This window comes from Hemiscyllium ocellatum, chromosome 16 (genome assembly GCF_020745735.1).
Source record: "Hemiscyllium ocellatum isolate sHemOce1 chromosome 16, sHemOce1.pat.X.cur, whole genome shotgun sequence".
NCBI lineage: Eukaryota > Metazoa > Chordata > Chondrichthyes > Orectolobiformes > Hemiscylliidae > Hemiscyllium > Hemiscyllium ocellatum.
Window position 1 is genome coordinate 33,107,896 of NC_083416.1, and position 19,144 is coordinate 33,127,039.

A 19,144-nucleotide genomic window follows, 5' to 3' on the forward strand; every position below is an offset into this window, starting at 1 on the left:
CCGCAAAGACCATTCCCTCCGTGACTACCTGGTCAGATCCATGTCCCCCCTATAACACACCATCCCATCATAGAACGTAGAACATAGAACAATACAGCACAGAACAGGCCCTTCGGCCCACGAGGTTGTGCCGAATATTTGTCCTAGCTTAAGCACCTATCCATTTACCTATCCAATTACCGCTTAAAGGTCACCAATGATTCTGACTCTGCCACTCCCACAGGCAGCGTATTCCATGCTCCCACCACTCTCTGGGTAAAGAACCTACCCCTGACATCCCCCTATACCTTACACCCTTCACCTTAAATTTATGTCCCCTTAAATTTATGTCCCCATCCTGGCACCTTCCCCTGCCACCGCAGGAATTGCAAAACCTGCACCCACTCCTCCTCCCTCACCTCCATCCAAGGCCCTAAAGAAGCCTTCCACATCCATCAAAGTTTTACCTGCACATCCACCAATATCATTTATTGTATCCATTGCTGCCGATGCAGTCTCCTCTACATTGGGGAGACTGGACGCCTCCTAGCTGAGCACTTTAGGGAACATCTCCGGGACACCCACACCAATCAACCACACCGCCCTGTGGCCCAACATTTCAACTCCCCCTTCCACTCTGCCAAGGACATGGAGGTCCTGGGCCTCCTTCACCGCCACTCCCTCACCACCAGACGCCTGGAGGAAGAGCGCCTCATCTTCTGCCTCGGAACACTTCAACACCAGGGCATCAATGTGGACTTCAACAGTTTCCTCATTTCCCCTTCCCCCACCTTACTCTAGTTCCAAACTTCCAGCTCAGCACTATCCCCATGACTTATCCTACCTGCCTATCTTCTTTTCCATGTATCCACTCCACCCTCCTTGACCTATTATCTTCATCCCCTCCCCAACTCACCTATTGTACTTTGCTACTTTCTCCCCACCCCCCCCCCCTCCTCTAGCTTATCTCTCCACCTTTAAATAAAGGTGCCTTTATTCCTGATGAAGGGCTTTTGCCCAAAATGTCAATTTTACTGCTTCTCGGATGATGCCTGAACTGCTGCGCTCTTCCAGCACCACTAATCCAGAATCTGGTCTCCAGAATCTGCAGTCATTGTTTTTACCTAATAGACAATAGGTGCAGGAGTAGGCCATTCTGCCCTTCGAGCCAGCACCACCATTCATTATGATCATGGCTGATCATCCCCAATCAGTATCCTGTTCCTGCCTTATCCCCACAACGCTTGATTTCACTATCCTTTAGAGCTCTATCCAACTCTTATTGATCGGTGTGGGTTCCATGGGCTGAATGGCCTGATTAGATTCCCTACAGTGTGGAAACAGGAACTTTGGCCCAACAAATCCACACCGACCCTCCGAAGAGTAACCCACCCAGACCCATTTCCCTCTGACCAACACACTTCACACTATGGACAATTTAGCATGACCAATTCACCTGACCTGCACATCTTTGGACTGTGGGAGGAAACTCATGCAGACATGGGGAGAATGTGCAAGCTCTACACAAACAATCATCCGAGGCTGGAATTGAATCCCTGGTGCTGTGAGGCAGCAGTGCTAACCACTGAGCCACCGTGCCACCTGCTTTGACACTTGTGGGGCCACTATGATCTAAAAATATTTGGTGGCACGGCAGCAATGGCAAAAGGGAGCTAGATTTCAATGGTGTGGACAGCTGAGATTTGTGCCCATACTGACACCTAAAATAAACCTTCTAATACGATAAACATTGCAGATGTAACTAATTTGAGTCAATGACTTAAAAGGGATGCCTAACCAGACAATGTTCTTCTCTGCTGTTGTATTTTTCTTTCAGTTTTAGTAAAATAAATTTCAAAATAAGATAGATATAAAATACCAAGCTTTTGAAACTTGCAAGGGAATATTTCTTTTCAAGGTTCTTACACCTGAACTAAACTGTCAATAGATGAGAGATATAAAAAGCCAACATCACTTACGTTTTGGTTAGATCTACACAGGTTCAGGGCTATTACAGAACTGCAGCAACAGCTTGGAGACTGCAGAACAGCCACTTCAAAGTTCAAGCAGGAAAGGTTGCAGATTGTTGGACATAGAAAAAGATAAAAGTTAAAAGATAGTTAATAGATAGGGAATAAGATAAAGGTTTCAAACATGTGACTGCATTGAATTAAATTAAGAAATACAGTAGAGAAAGATAATTATTATTTGCTGGTTGGTTACTAGGGTTTTAATGCAAAGTACACACACTTATAATTTATCAATATAAAACTGAATCTTAGCAGTGTGACTAGATTTACTTCTCCAGCCCTTGGGGTAGTGATGAATGTAAATTATATTGGACGGTTGACCACCATTTTCCCATCCGCTTCCAATCCAATCACTATAAAACAGCTGGACTGCCCATCCATCAGTTTTAAAAGAGAAATGAACAGATAGTTAGGCTCACTAATATGCCAAGTGTCTCAATCATTACCCTGCCTATACCATAATATTCGAAAAGAAAGTGAGGTCTGCAGGTGCTGGAGATCAGCTCTACACCATAATATTGTTGACGTGGGCAGACTGGTTGGAGTTGGAAGACAGCCCAGCTAGTAACAAAGTTGAAAGGAAGGGCTGCTATGTCCTTTGTGGTGTCCCCTGTGCACATCAGAGGCACCACTCCGCTCCCCCCTCCAGACCTTATCACCCACTTTGTCACTTGCAGCTTGGCCACCAAAAAAAGACAATGAACCTCCATCCCCTTGCCCCTTCTCTGGGTTTGCCCATATTTACCCACCCAAAAGGTTCAGGATACGACTGGCTAGTAATGGTCCTACATTTTGTGGTCTCCTCTGAGTCCCAGCAGCACCCACAATTGTGCTCTGACACTGCTGAGATTGAGAGCACTGCAGATTCAATCAAATTAGCTGGAAGGCCAAGAGGTGGGATTTGCTTCCACTGAGGAATGGAAGTCAGACTGACACCACCTTAACACAGCCCACGGTATGTTTTTGTTATGGGGCAGTCTTATTGAACATCAGTCATCTTCTTCTGGGTTGTGAGCAGTATGTCACATCCAGAATTTGGCACTCAGTTTCCAGTTTTTAAGCAGGATTCAATTTTACCTTCTCCCCTCTTGGTTACTGAAGGCTGCTTTCAGGAACCTGTTGGTTCTCGGCACATTGGCTGGTACCTCATTCATTTGAACCTTGACAGTGAGTGGCTGTAAGCTACTCTTCCACTGTGACTATCATGAGCCATTAAGCTCTGGTTATATTCATTTTATGCACTCTGATTCACAGTGGAATGCAGACTGTCATAGAGTTTTACAGCACTGAAAGAAGCTCTTCAACACATCTCAAACATTTACCTATTATGTCCATTTTTTAGCACTTGGAATGTGGTCTTGAGTGCTATGGCCTTTTGAGTGTTCATCTGAATATTAAGTGTTGTAATGGTTCCTGTCTCTATCATCCTTTCAGGCAGTGAGTTCCAGATACCAATCATCATCCGGGTGAAAAAATATTCTTCTTTAAATCCCCTTTAAACCTCCTGCCCCTTACCTTAAAACTCTGTTCCTGGTTATTGATCCATCTTCTCAGGAGCAAGGTACCTCCTTATCGGCACGGCAGCTCATTGGTTAGCACTGCTGCCTCACATCACTGGGGACCTGATTTGATCCCAGCCTTGGGTCTGTGTGGAGTTTGCACATTCTCCTCGTGTCTGTGTGGGTTTCTGCCAGGTGCACTGATTTCCTCGACAGTCCATGTTAAGTGGATTGTCTATGTTAACTTGGCCATAGTGTCCAGGGATGTGTAGGTTAGGTGCGTTAGCCATGGGAAATACAGGGTTACTGGAATGGAATAGGTCTGGGTGGGATGCTCTTCGGAGGATTAGTGGGGACTTGTTGAGCTGAATGGTCTGTTTCCACACTGTGAGGATTCTATAAAAATAATTATGCCACTCAATTTTATTTACCTCAATTATGTCCCCTTTCAGCCTCCTCTTTTCTTACTCACAAGACTCTACATTAAAACAAACACTATCAATTTTTTTGTGGTTCTTTTGTGCCCTAACTAGATTATGTACACTCTGCCCTCCAGGCATACGTGTTTCTCCCTTCCACATTTGTCTTGACATGACCCCCGACTGTATCCATGCTATATCCTGTCTTTCTGTTGTTTTGCAGAGGAGCAATGGTGAGATCTCAGGAAGAATTTAGGTGGCGACTATTTCTTTTCTCTGTTGGATAGTTTCAGCAAGAGAGTACATGAATTAAAATGCATGTATTATAGTGTGTCAATGGATTCGTGCAAAATAGACCTGCAACTATGTAGGATAATGAATGTCCCTTTTTAAAGATGAGCTATTTCACACGCTGACAACCATTATCTGTTTAAAGCTATTGCTTTCAGTGATACGCAAATGTTGCTTTTAAATATAATAACAATGTGGATATAGACAGAATAATTTAGTCCACGAAATTATTCTGTGGAAAACACTTTGGCTCTTACAGGGGTCACATCGTTTATGTACCTATGCAATTATAATTTAATTTTTACTCCCTACTAATATTTTTGGCATGTTTACTCATGTCCTTCACAACTACTTTCCTTCATATCCACATACATTGAAGTCATAGAGATGTATAGTACAGAAACAGATCTTTCAGTTCAACTCGTCCACGTCGACCAGATATCCAAAGTTAATGTAGTCCTATTTGCCAGCACTTGGCCCATATCCCTGTAAACCCTTCCTATTCAGATGCCTATCCAGATGCCTTTTAATGTTATAATTGTACCATCCTCCATCACTTCCTCTGGCAGCTCATTCCATACACGCACCACCCTCTGCATGAAAAAGTTGCCCCTTAAGTCCCTTTTAATTCTTTCCCCTTTCCCCCTAAACCTATGCCCTCTAATTCTGGTCTCCCCTACCTACGCCCCTCATAATTTTATAAACCTCTATGAGGTCACCCCTCAGCCTCCAACAGTCCGGGGAAAACAGCCACAGACTATTCAGTCTCTCCCTATAGCTCAAATCTTCCAATCCTGGCAACATCTTTGTAAATCTTATCTAAACCCTGTCAAGTTTCGCAACATCTTTCCGATAGGAAGGAGACCAGAATTGCACGCAATATTCTAACAGTGGCCTACCAATGTCCTGTACCGCTACAACATGACCTCCCAACTCCTGTACTCAATACTCTCACCAATAAAAGAAAGCACACCAAATGCCGCCTTCACTATCCCATTTGTCTGTGACACCACTTCCTAGGAACAATGAACCTGCACTCAAAGGTCTCTTTGTTCAGCAACACTCCACAGGACCTTACCATTTAGTATAGAAGTCCTGTTTTGATTCGTCTTTCCAAAATGTAGCTCTTCGCATTTATCGAAATTAAACTCTAACTGCCACTTCTTGGCGCATTGGCCTATCTGATCAAGATCCCATTGTATTCTGAAATACCCTTCTTCGCATGTCCACTACACCTCCAATTTTGGTGTCATCTGCAAATTTACTAACTATACCTCTAAATTTCCACCTCACAATAAATGTACCTAAAATTCAAGGAATACAGAGGAACAGGAGAAGGACATCAATGACCTGGAGTCTATTTTATTCAATGAGATCATGACTGATCTGTAGCCAAACTCTATTATACCCACTTTGGTTCCACAATCTCTTAATACTCCTGATTACCTTAAGCAATCAATCTCACATTGAAAACTATTAACATAGGGTGTTGTGAGAGAGATTGTACACTTTCACATTCTTCATAAACAAGTTTTTCCATAACATTTATCCTGAATGACCTGCCTCACCAGCAGAAAAAAACATTTACTTTTTTTCCTTATGACTTCCTTCAAAATTTAGAATCCTCATTAAAATATCCTTTAAACTCATAATCCAGAGAATACAAACCTCGGCCCAGATTTCTGTAATGACTGGAATGGATTGAATTGTGATGAAGGTGCCCAGAAGACATCACAATTCCTCATCCTGTTCCTGAATCCACGATTGCTCATTTCACAAGAATGGGATTGGGGGTTATCAGTGGACTGCACAGAATACGATTGGAGCAGTTAACTTGGTCTAATCAGGGAGTCCTGGCTGACAGATATAAACAGGACTGCCCGGGGTTCTGCTTACTCTAGGAGGTGGCTATGTGCTAGCTGGGTCAGTGTCTTGTACAATGCATGTGTAAATAAAGGATGACTTGGTCACGGGATACTGGCCATCATGAAATTATTTCAGGGGCAGTCTGTAGCTTGTGAATCTAGATTAGAGTGATGCTGGAAAAGCACCTTCTCGCAGAGCGCTTTAGGGAACATCTCCGGGACACACGCACCAATCAACCCCACCGCCCTACAGCCCAACATTTCAACTCCCCCCACATTACCCCAATTCCAGCGTTACAGCTCAGCACCATCCTCATGACCAGTCCTACCTGCCAATCTTCCTTCCCACCTATCCGCTCCACCCTCCTCTCTGACCTATCACCTTCATCCCCACCCCCATCCACCCATTGTACTCTTTGCTACCTTCTCACCATCTCCATCACCCTCTCATTTATCTCCCCACCCTGGAGGCTCCCTGCCTTCATTCCTGATGAAGGGCTTTTGCCTGCAACGTCGATTTTCCTGCTCCTTGGATGCTGCCTGACCTGCTGTGCTTTTCCAGCACCAGTCTAATCTAGACTCTGGTTTCAAGCATCTGCAGTCTTCACTTTTGCCTATAGCTTGTGAATCAGCCATATATTTCAATGATTAGCTGTCTCCACTGACCATAGTTTTGGAGTCCTCAGTGTCTGGAAGCCACAGTGTGGAGATTACATCAGTTCTGGCCTCAGTATGTTTCTTTTGGAAAGCTAGAGTACCCCTTTGGAGAGCTGAAGTACCTCTATGAATATGGTCTCTGCATACCTTGGGGTGGTGGTCAGGAATCTTTTAGAAGGCATGGACACAAAGGCTATCCTTTGAGGAGAGATGGATCAGCTACCCTTTGGGACTGTTGACCATGGAGGACATTATGCATGCAGGGTACATAAACCTTTTAGAACTGTCTAACTTGTCAAGACCTACCAAGAAATGTCTACAAATGTCAAACTGTATTTTTACGATTAAGAGTGTTTTTCAATAGATTGTGCTCTGCAATATGGAAAATTAAATGATGGAACTAACATTTTCCTCCTATATATGGGTTTTTGCGGACATTCACTGGGTTGTCATGGGAGGTGAGACAGGATAGGGAGATGGGTGGAGTAGGCAAAAAAAGGGCATTGGTGAATGTGGGACAACAGAGATATGTAAAGCACATGAGAGTATATGCTTAGGACATGAGGCATGTGTGGGGTGAGGGGAGTGAACTGGGCATGAGGAGTAAGGGCAGGAAGAAAATTTTATATTTCTCCCTCTTTATATTTCTCCCTCGTAGATAGATAGCTTTGGTAGAGGCAAGCCTCTCTTTGGGTTGATGAAAAGGCATTCTTGTACATAAGCAGGCAGTCTTGATGAAGGGCCCTGTCTGAAACACTGACTCTCCTGCTCCTCTGATGCTGCTCGATCTGCTGTGCTTTCTCAGTTCACACTTTATCAACTCTGACTCTCCAGCATCTACGGTCCTCACCATCTCCAAGTTCATAAAAATATCGGGATGGCGAAGTTCTCAAGGAACAGCCCAAACTAAAATGTGGAGTCAAGAAAACAATTGAGCATTTCAGACTGCCTGTTCAAATGGTGGCAGGAGAGGGTCTTGTGGCACAGGGGTTACATTCCTAACTCTGGAGCTGAAGGTCTGGTTTCGAGTTCCTACTGCTCTAGACTCATGTCATTAAAATGACTGAATGTGTTGATAAAAAATATTTAAAACCGTTTTGGGGAACTGTTTATTGACATTAGAGGTTATGCACTTAAGTGAAATGTTTGTTTCCATAAATCATTGAACAAGTAAGCTGGTTTTCTTTTCAAGGACTTCACTGAAGCAATTTCAGTGTTTGGAGTTTATGTATCAATGTAAATATGTTTTGTTCCAATAGCGGTACCATCAATATGACAGCAAACTAATAACATTATTGCTGTCAGGATACCTCTTAACATAAGAACATACAAACCAGGAGCAGGGGTAGGCCGTCTGGCCCTTCGAGCCTGCTCTGCCGTTCAATAAGATCATGGCTGATCTTTTTGTGTACTCAAATCCACTTACCCGCGCTATCACCGTATCCCTTAATTCCTTTATTGTTAAAAAAATCTACCTTAGCATTAAAAACATTTACTGAAGTAGCACCAAGCTACTTTACTGGGCAGGGAATTTCATTGATTAAAAACCCAGGGTAAAGAAGTCCTAAATCTGCTCCCTCTAATCTTGAGGCTATGTACTCTTGTCCTAGCTTCACCTGCTGATGGAAACATCCTCTCTACTTTTATCTTATCTATCTAATTTTATATGTTTCTATAAGATCCCCCCTCATTCTTCTGAATTCCAATTAATATAATTCCAGTCTACTCAGTCTCTCCTCAAGCCAACTCCCTCAATTCTGGAATCAACCTAGTGAACGTACCCTGCACCCCTTCCAGTGCCAGTACATCCTTTCTTAAGTAAGGAGACCAAAACTGCACACAGTACTCCACATGTGGCCTCACCAGCATCTTGTACAGCTGCAACATAACCTTTCTGCTTTTCAACTCAATCCCTTTAGCAATTAAGGACAAAATTCCATTTGCCTTCCTAATTACTTGTTGTACCTGCAGACCAACGTTCTGTGATTCATGCACAAGGACATCCAGGTCCCTCTGCACAGCAGCATGCTGCAACTTTTTACCATTTAAATAATTATCCTTTTTACTGTTACTCCTACCAAAATGGATGACCTTACATTTACGTACATTGTATTCCATCTGCCAGACCTTAGGTTATGCCCATGTTAAGTAATAGGTGAGTTTGCAAGGAAGAGCTTAAGGATGGTGCGGATGGTTTGGGATTAAGGCTTTAAATTGCCAGGAGAATTACTGGGGAATGAAGGACCATGGTGGATGGCTCAATTGCAAAAGGGGTGTCAAGAACCATTTGGATTGCTTAAACAATTATAGAGTACATAAGTAGTATGAGGAGATATGGTGGACACAGTATGGCACAGATTTTATAACAGGTAATGGGTGAGTGCAGTGGCATAGTTGGCATGGATTAACATGGATGGAGCCTGGAGATTGAGTGGCTGTGAGCAAGAGAGGTGGTTTGTGTTTTCAACTTTATTTTTAAACATTGAACACAATGCCAGAGCACCCAGGCTGGATTTCCATGCATCCTGCTTTGGGAACTGACAGCTTCCTCCATTCTTCCCTGTTTTCCTAGCCCATTTTCCAATGCAGCTGGATTGAGAATGGGAGAAGCAGCCAGCCATTTTTCAAGCTTGACTTTGCAGAACTAGGATTTCTCCAAACTTCTGTGCCCATGATCCATGAAACTAATTCATGGAATCTCTGATCATAATTTGTTTCTTGGAGCCCTAGTAACTTCCTAATGAATTGCAACTGGACTCTTTCCAAGATGAATCTATTCTTTCTCAAGTGTCCTGCCCAAACTCTCCCAAAATGCTGCAGGAATTAGAACTAGCGTTTTGTACAGCAGTAGAACAAAGAGTAGAACAACATACGAACAGGTCCTTTAGCCCATTAATACTGTGCTGACACCTCATGACTTTTTAAACTAAAAACCTTTTGCCTTTACACGTCTGTTCTCCAAAGTCTCCACATTCTTGGTACTCCATATTCCAAGTATGGGATAACTAAAGTTTGAGACACCTGAAACATGACTTGCTAATTTTTATACTCTATGCCCTGATCAGTGAGGGCAAGCAAATCATATGCCTTCTTGACCACCTTAACCATTTGTGTGCCACTTTCAGAGAACTGCAGACCTGTATGCCTAAATCTACCTGTATGTGGATGTTATTAAGGATTCTGCCATTTACTGTATACTTTTCTCCTGCATTCAATCTTGCAAAATGCATCACATCTCATTGAAATTAAATTCCATCTGCCACTTTTCCAGCCTATCCATATTCTGTTGTATCCTCTAGCAATCCCTCTCATTATTTGCAGTTCCCCCAATCTTTCTGTCATCTGCAAACATCTATTCAGGCCATCTGCATTTTCCTCTAACCCATTTATACATATTATTAACAAGAAGAGACCTAACATTGATTCCTGAAGAACATCTGCCTGCATTCAAACCCTCTCGTAAAAAGCCTAAATTCCTACACTGCCAAGCATCACAGATAATGAACTTTTTCACCTCAAAAGAACAGACAAAAAATAATTATTCAGTTCTACTTGACATATATAACAGAAGAGGGAACCATTTTTCTAAATTTCCTGATGTCACAGAAACTGATAACAAAGCATATGGGATAGCTGCAAGCATAAAATTATAGAGAGACTTTGATTAATTATTTAAAAGGTAAAACAATGGCAAATAAATGTCAATATATGTAGGGTCTGGTTTGGATGCAACTGTGTGTATGATTTCTGAATAGGGAAAGGCAACTGGGCCACAGATGCTACATCACTGGGACAGTTATGGTAAGGACGAATGAGTGAAGTAGTACTTAGCTGAAGATCTTAATAAGCAGAAACATTAGGGAGTGAGGAGCTCAGACAAGTATGGCTGACAAACATCTAGGATATGGGTAGTTAGTGGGAGAACAACACATGGGAAGGGTAAATTATCAATGTAGAAACAGAGAAGGTGATCATAGAGTCAGAGAGATGTACAGCACGGTCCAACCCATCCATGCCAACCAGATATTCCAACCCAATCCAGTCCCAGCTGCCAGCACCTGGCCCATATCCCTCGAAACCCTTCGTATTCATAAACCCATCCAGATGTCTTTTAAATGTTCCAATTGTACTAGCCTCCACCACTTTCTCTGGCAGCTCATTCCATACATGTACCACCCTCTGTGTGAAAATGTTGCCCCTCAGGTCTCTTTTATATCTTTCCTCTCTCACCCTGAACCTATGCCCCCTAGTTCTGGACTCTCCCACCCCAGGGAAAACACCTTGTCTATTTATTCTATCCATGCCTCTCATGATTTTATAAATCTCTATAGAGCCACCTCTCAACACCTGACGCTGCAGCAAAATCAGCCCTAGCAATCTGTCCCTATCACTCAAATCCTCCAACCCTGACAACATCCTCGTAAATCTTTTCTGAACCCTCTCAAGTTTCACACAATCTTTCGGATAGGAAGGAGACCAGAATTGCACGCAATATTCCAACAGTGGCCTCACCAATGTCCTGATCAGCTAAAGGGATATGCCAGGACGAATGATGAAGAAGCAGTAATTCTTTCTGCTTCCTAAACATGTAGCAGTGATATGGGAAAACCTGCATTAGTTAAATTAGGTATTTAATTTTTAAATACCTATTACAAAGAGTGAAGAAAAAGTGCAACATTTTCCAAAGATTTTTTTATATCAAGACTAATTGCACAAAATGGGCAAGTTCTCATCGGATTAATATTTGATTTCTATCTGGGTGGACTTCAACCGTATCCCTATGGAGCAGAATCATGGACAGTAACTGCTGGATTCCTGTTATTACTGTGCATATCTGGACTCTAAGTTTTAGAGGAGTAATAGTAACAAATTTGCTGTCATTGCTACTACAAAGTCTTTAGTAACAGCGCAACCTCGGGGAGTAAGAACTGTGACCACAATCCCCAGCAGATTCATTGGTGAAAGAGCAAAACATAAAGAAGGATTTAAACATCTCAAAGATTGGAAAATACTTAGTTATCCTAGAGTTATAGAGTCATAGAGATGTACAGCATGAAAACAGACCTTTCGGCCCTTTTCACAATGGAATTAAGAAATTTGAATATTAAATCCCCCGAGTTTCTTGCTGTTTGCTTGGCAAAAGTTGTGAATGTAAAGTTGCTTGTTATTTTGTTATTCTCAGTAAGATAAAACAAGGATAGCAAACTAAGAACAAGACCATAACGTTTGAGAAATAAATCTCCAATTTGCTTTGATATCACAAAGTAAACGTTCCACTTGGGCCTTTGGAAAACAATTCCCTTGGGACAGTTTTACTATTATTTTCGCAAGCTGTAAATCAGGCGCTGATCCAAATTGTGACTTTTCTCCTTGTTGGCAGAACAGAAGACAGAAAAAAAATATAAACTGCTGAAATAAATTTACGTGTTGTGTTGAATTTCTGTTCAATCACTACAGGGTAACAGCATTGGGAGTGCCATTGGAAATAGCACGTATTGTTTCTTATTTTAATTAAAATAATTTCAAAACAATATCTCAGGGGCATGATCTGTGGGAAAAATGCAACATAATTTTCTGTCCATTCATTTTAATGGCTGAGAAAGTGAAGATAGAAGAACACAGAAGTAGAAAACACTGACCACCATGTACAATATGCAGTCCTTCAACACTGACATTTCACCCATTCCTCCTGTCGCACGATGCATTCCATCTATAAAAGCCTATAAATAAAAATGATTTCTCTCCATCCATCCCCATAACTGGCAATGGCCCTGGGAAGACTGATGACGAGTCATGCAAACTGAATGTTTTATTCTGAAGAATACAGACAGTACTGCCACCAATATTTTCATATAAACTCTTAACACATCTGTATTGCATTCCCCTCTGCTTCATTTAAACAGTTTTATAGGTTAGCTAGTGAGAGAGGGAGGGATGTTGAAAGTTTTCTGTGCCTTTAAAAACTTGTGAATCGTTGTGGGACGTGCAGCAGGTTGTAATGCTGATTCAATTGCTGCAACATAACAACCCCAAGTCCTTGCCCACCTCTCTGCAAAAACGAAATACAAATATCTGTCCAACCTCTTCAGTTCTGTCTTTAGAATTTGTGCAAGCTACAAGCTTAGGAGACTTACACATTGCTCCCCCCTTAATTTATATCATAATCAATTTATTACGTAGACCAAGGAAAAAGGATAGCTCATGTGCCAGTCCACCAGAGGCAAGATTGCAGACAGGTTCTGCTGCAGTTGACTCATTTGAGGTATGCAATGGAGCAGCACAGAGGAGAATATTGATGGCTTGCACACAAATGCTTGGTAGATTGGCAGGCCTGCCACACAGCCTTTGACACACCAGGTAGCGCAGAGGAGTCTGGCTTCAATTTTGCTCAAAGTTCTGCATGACCAATTCAGCTGTCAATGTTCAGTACTATTCCCTTAGCACTATAGAGTCATATTTTGCAGTTCTTCACGCATAAAGAATTTTACAATTAAGTCAATTATCTACCAATGAAAGAATCCTCACTCTGTATTTTTATCTCTGTATTTTATGCAATATCATGCATTCCTTCTCTTCAGCACAAAATCAACTTGCATTGACAAAGCTCCTTCAGTTTTAGGTGAGGTCATGAAGGAGACTTTGGAGCACATGAGGTAGATTGTAAGGTGTGTCGCAAAGTGAGAGAATGGTGTGGAGACGCAGTGAGGTTAATGGAGAGAATTTCAGGACTTCGAGTCTAGGCAATTGGTGATATAGCCATGGAATGAAAATTGAGGATGTGCAACAATCCAAAATTGAAGGAGTATGAAGACTTCAGAGGGTTATAGGTTTGGAGAAGAGAAAGAAAATCAGTGAGAGAGAGGACAGTGTGGCCATGGAGGGATTTTAAAACAGTGATTAATTTTACAATTCAGTAATGCAGGGACAATGTGTAGTGAACCAGAGCACTTTTGAGAATCATTTTATTTCTTATTTACGAGTTCTTATTTCTCTTATATTTCAATTCCATCAAATAAGGTGCAAGGTTTGCCCTAATTTTCTTTATGCTTCCTTCTAAAATTGGAAGATTGTTGCTGTAGATAACAAGCTGTATAATCTTACATTTTACTCAGAATAACCACAAATCATCAAAGTAGTTCATGATCTTTATCTTTTATTTTCTGATTTAGGAGGTTTTGAGTTAGTTACTCATTGCATCCAATTTCAGGACCTGGAATCAGCATTAGGGAACCAATCTCAGGGAGCAGTATCTTGCAACCAACGCCACCTTCTCAGCCCCAGTAAGAAATAATCAAAATATCTTTCTAAATTGGTAATAAAGTCTCTTGGTTACGTTAATTGCTAGCTTGTTCCATTCACATTCTGCTCAATATTTTTAGGTCTATAGTAGTTTAGACAATGGTACCTATTTACTGCTGGGAAATTATTGGAGATTGTCTATTTCTGGATCCACAGCTCTACACAGACTTCTGCCTTTCTGAGTTCCAAGTCTCACTCAAACCCTACTACCCCACTAGCCTTTCACAGACCTGCTGCTATTGGTATGATCTCCAACAGGTGAAGGATGCTGAGTGCTGCAGAGTGGTCATTTATGTCAGATGCAATTTTGACCTCATAGCTCGATATTGTTTGGCAGCTTCAATGTTATAGAGTCTTTTATCTTAAACAATAGTCAGGAACCCAGATCTAGTTAAGTCTCTACAACTCATTAGAAGGCTATGACACCTGCACTTAAAGTCGCCAATAGACTATCTGCTCATTGAATTGGAAATCAATTTCTATCAAGTCCTAGCAATATTTCTTAAAAAAGCATTAAAATACAAATGGCCTTGCAAATAGTTGTGTTTCTCTGGCAGTTCTGCAGGGCTAACCTTTAACATTCGCTACAACTGCAGCTGCTGACACCATGGCACGGTCATCAGCTTGGGCATGGGCCTGACATCCAACAATCCTCCTCCTGTCAGGGCCCTTAACTCTCACAGCTTTTCTCAGCTGCTCCTGCGTAACTGTGATGTGTTCGCAGCTTGTGACCCTCAACCTACATTTATTTATTCAATTGAGGAATTTGGGCATTAGTAACAAGACTAACCCTTGTTGCTTATGCTTAATTTGCCTTGACAGTAATAAAGAGTCAGCCACATTGTTGAGAGTCTGGATTTGCATGGAGGCCTGACTGGATAACAACCAGAGATTTTCCTCACTAAAGGGCATTTGGGAACTGGATAGATTTTTGAAACAGTTTATGAGAGTTTTTGTATCATTACAGAAACTAGCTATAATTTCAAGAATTTATTGAGGAAATAATTTAAATTCCACCAGTCACCATGATGTATTTTGAACTGATCACCAAAGCATTAGTCTGCTCTTCTCATTTACTGACCAATTTACCCACTGACATGATAGTATTTGTGGTAGTGCAGGAGGAAGGGGAATGATGTGACGTTGTGCAAAGGAGCCAATAGAAATCACCAGTCCTGGTGTTGCATGTGGCCTGAGCACCACCTCAACCTGAGCATAATGGTCCTGCCCTCTGACACGAACACTGGGGGAATCCCAGAATCGCACACTCAGTTGGGCTCCTAATGTTATCCCCTCTCTTCTAGGCCCTGAATATTTACCCACTGAAGAATCTGGAAGGAAGACGTGCCATTCTCACCTAGTCTAGCTGACATGTGTGTCAAAATCCATAGCAAAAAGGCAACTCACCACCACCTTCTCTAAGGCAATTCTCTAAGGCTGCCTAGCCAGCAACTCCCACATCCTGTGAATGGATAAAAGAAAATCCTGAAGTAGAAAGCACAGTGAGGTACAAAATCCTCACATGTTTTTCCTCCCATTCGTGCATGCTGGCAGTTACCATATGCCTCTCCATTTGTCTTATCTTGCAGGATGCGAAGGTCATCCAGATGTGTCAATGCATCATCCAGTAGCAGATGCTGGTTCTCCCAGTGACAGCAATCAGCTAGGGGCCCACCCTACATTGCCAATTACAAGCCTCAGCTTGTTATGCAGTAAGAAAGGCTCGCCCAGTCAGAGTAGAGGAATTTGTGACATGGCACACTTATGTGTTGCTCAGGTCTATGGCTACTTACCTCTCCTGCTGCCTCCACATGCTGCTCCTTTGGTCAGGTGGAAAGCTTTTCTTCTTGAAATCCCTTGGGAAGCATATTCCCCAACTTGATCATCAAGCAGAAACTTCAGGGAGGCATCACTAAACTGACAACCACCTTTGTACATATTGTTTGTTGCCCTATACTCCACACTCAATTCAGCCAAGGAGAGGAAAGGTCTTTCAGTTGATCCAGCAGGTCTTCCCAATGGTAGCTCAAGTGAGCCTTAAGATTGAAGGAAGACCAGCATCATCCCTTCTGGAAGGTATTTCCAACTGCACCCTCTTCCAGTATATTCATTGACCATCTTCTTCATGATCACAGGCTACCACTCCTCAAATTGACAGCAATGCCTGGTTCCATGCCCATTACTGACACCAGCACTGCTGGAACTAAATGCAACTCTATTAACCTGGTCAGCCCTTTTCACCAGTGTGTAGTCAACAATAGGGGTGTTGGTCTTCTGATTTCCTCTATCATTAGTGATTTATTAAAAGTTCTGTCAATAAAACTGCCTACGTCTATTCCTTTTCTGAAGTTCTGACTTCAAGAAGATATCTTCTGCTATTGTCAAAAAGGATAAATATCTCTCCTTCTGTCAGACTCTGAGCTGGCACATAAAACAAATTTGATTCATGTAGTTTTGATAGACATTGACATTGTGTGCATTTGTTTTCAAATGATGTGGATGTACCGGTGTTGGACTGGGGTGAACAAAGTCAAAAATCACATGGTTATACTCCAACAAGTTTTCGGAGCCCCCCGCTCCTTCTTCAGACAACTAGTGAGAGAGAATACATCGGACACAGAATAGTAAAAGATCAAAGGGTCATACAACTTATGTGAATGCAATGAACAAACCTAGATGGCTATTAAGTCTTTATGATTTGGAGGTGCCAGTGTTGGACTCAGGTCGACAAACTTAAAATCACACAACACCAGGTTATAGTCCAACAAGTTTTTTTGGAAGCATTAGTTTTCAGATGGTCCTGCTCCTTCATCAGGTGGTTGTGGAGCAGGACCATAAGACACAGAATAAGACACAGCAAATAGTTAGATTGCCATGTGGCTGAAATATATTAAACAAACTTAGATTAAGTCTTTCATCTTTTAGAATGGTTTTGCTAGTTTTGGTTCATTGATATGTAAACTCTAGAACTCATTTTAAGTTTCATTTTCAAGATAACTTCAGATTTTCTAACAAAATGTGTCATCTCAGCTCAGACAATGCATTAATGGTCTGTCTGTGTCCCAATCTTGAGTCAGACTAGTTCTATTTTCAAAGTGGGATTTATAGAATCTATCACACACATCATCTATTGCATCCGCTGCACCCGATGTGGCCTCCTCTACATTGGGGAGATGGGCCGCTTACTTGCGGAACGCTTCAGAGAACACCTCAGGGACACCCGGACCAACCAACCCAACCACCCCGTGGCTCAACACTTTAACTCTCCCTCCCACTCCACCGAAGACATGCAGGTCCTTGGACTCCTCCACCGGCAAAACATAACAACACGACGGTTGGAGGAAGAACACCTCATCTTCCGCCTGGGAACCCTCCAACCACAAGGGACGAACTCAGATTTCTCCAGTTTCCTCATTTCCCCTCCCCCCACCTTGTCTCAGTCGGTTCCCTCAACTCAGCACCGCCCTCCTAACCTGCAATCCTCTTCCTGACCTCTCCGCCCCCACCCCACTCCGGCCTATCACCCTCACCTTGACCTCCTTCCACCTATCACATCTCCATCGCCCCTCCCCCAAGTCCCTCCTCCCTACCTTTTATCTTAACCTGCCTGGCACCCTCTCCTCATTCCTGATGAAGGGCTTATGCCCGAAACGTCGAATTTCCTATTCCTTGGATGCTGCCTAACCTGCTGTGCTTTAACCAGCAACACATTTTCAACTTTATAGAATCTTACATGAATTGACTGTAGGTTACGCATTTTCTGAAATATAACTCTGCAAATATAGATTCACCCCATAAATTTATATGTGTGTTAGTGCAGGAGAGACAGAGTGAGTGTGTATATGTGAGTGTCTGCGAGTGGATGTGAGTGAATATGAGAGAGTGTAGGTATGTGCGTGTGTAAACTTGGTAAAGTATGTATGTGAGTGTGATGAGGTATAAGCATGAGAGGGTGCATGTCTTCAATCAATTAGAATAGCGATGCAAGTTATAAATGATCGATATGTAAATCTCTGCCCCAAGATAACTCAGGCTTTATCTGAATAAAGGTGACACCTTAGGTTTCACACACACACACACACACACACACACACTCCCTCTTTCTCTCTCTCTCTCTCTCTCTCTCCCTCTTCATTTCATGTTGTTCAAAAAGAACACAACCTGTAGACGGTTAGTCAATGTGGCATTTAAAAAATTCTTACTTTGGAAATAAAACCTGTCTGGTTCCAGGATAAGATATAAACAGACTTGTAACATTGTTTCAAACCTAAAATGCATTGCCAGACCTAAAGTGAGACCTTTATTCTGATAAAACCTGAAGTTATCTTGGGGCAGGGATTTACATATCAATCAATCAAGACCTGCACCTCCATTCTAACTGATTAAAGGCTTAATAGCCATCTAGGTTTATTCAATACACTTGCATAAGTTGTATGACCCTTTTACTACAAATTCTGTGTCTGATGTATTCTCTGTCACTAGCTGTCTGAAGAAGGAGTGGGGGCTCCAAAAACTTGCAGTTTCAGACAAACCTGTTGCAGTATAACCCATTGTATTTGATTTTTTTACTTTTCTTTACAAGTGTACGCACATGTTTCAAAACATAACATTTGCGCTTTGCTCCTTTCTTGAACCTTCTCTGTGAAGAAAAAGGAAACATAAAAATCTCAAAATGTGGCAAGCACTAAGCACTCACTTTTACAGGTGTTTTAGTTGCTCCTTTGTTGCCTTGTATCACAATTGAAGCAACGCAATAGCACTATTCAAAATCCTCGATTCCTAAATCTTAGTAGTGGCTTGTTCAGTTCAACAGCAAAGAAAGACACATCACCCATCTTTTTAAAAATATAACTTCTGGCAGTAACATGTTTTGAATAAATCTCAAATAAGAACCTTCTGCAACACCTAGTGTGAATATTTCTAAATTCCCACACCAGTCATCGATGTGCAGTTGCCAATTTTAGAGCAGATTTTCTGAGGTTTTGCAGATGGCAAGGTAACTCTTACAGCATGCGAGGAGTTTAATGCTCTCTCCTGTGGTGAGATTGGTAGCATGGTCATTTAATCAGGTGGGAGGGAGGCAGGGTCCCTTACACCTTCCCCAC

General features: G+C 42.1%; 1 protein-coding gene across 2 annotated transcripts in view; it reads right to left on the reverse strand.

The window, feature by feature from the left end:
* htr4 (5-hydroxytryptamine receptor 4) overlaps positions 1-19,144 on the reverse strand; it is a 205,173-nt gene that overhangs the window by 74,242 nt on the left and 111,787 nt on the right. The window contains exon 8 of one of the 2 annotated variants that reach the window (XM_060836767.1): positions 1,959-2,032. The exons of the other annotated variant lie outside the window; for it this stretch is intronic. Within the exon in view, the coding sequence (XP_060692750.1) occupies positions 1,972-2,032 (61 nt within the window). The 3' untranslated portion in view covers positions 1,959-1,971. The remainder of the gene's footprint in view (positions 1-1,958; positions 2,033-19,144) is intronic. 2 annotated transcript variants of the gene reach the window in all.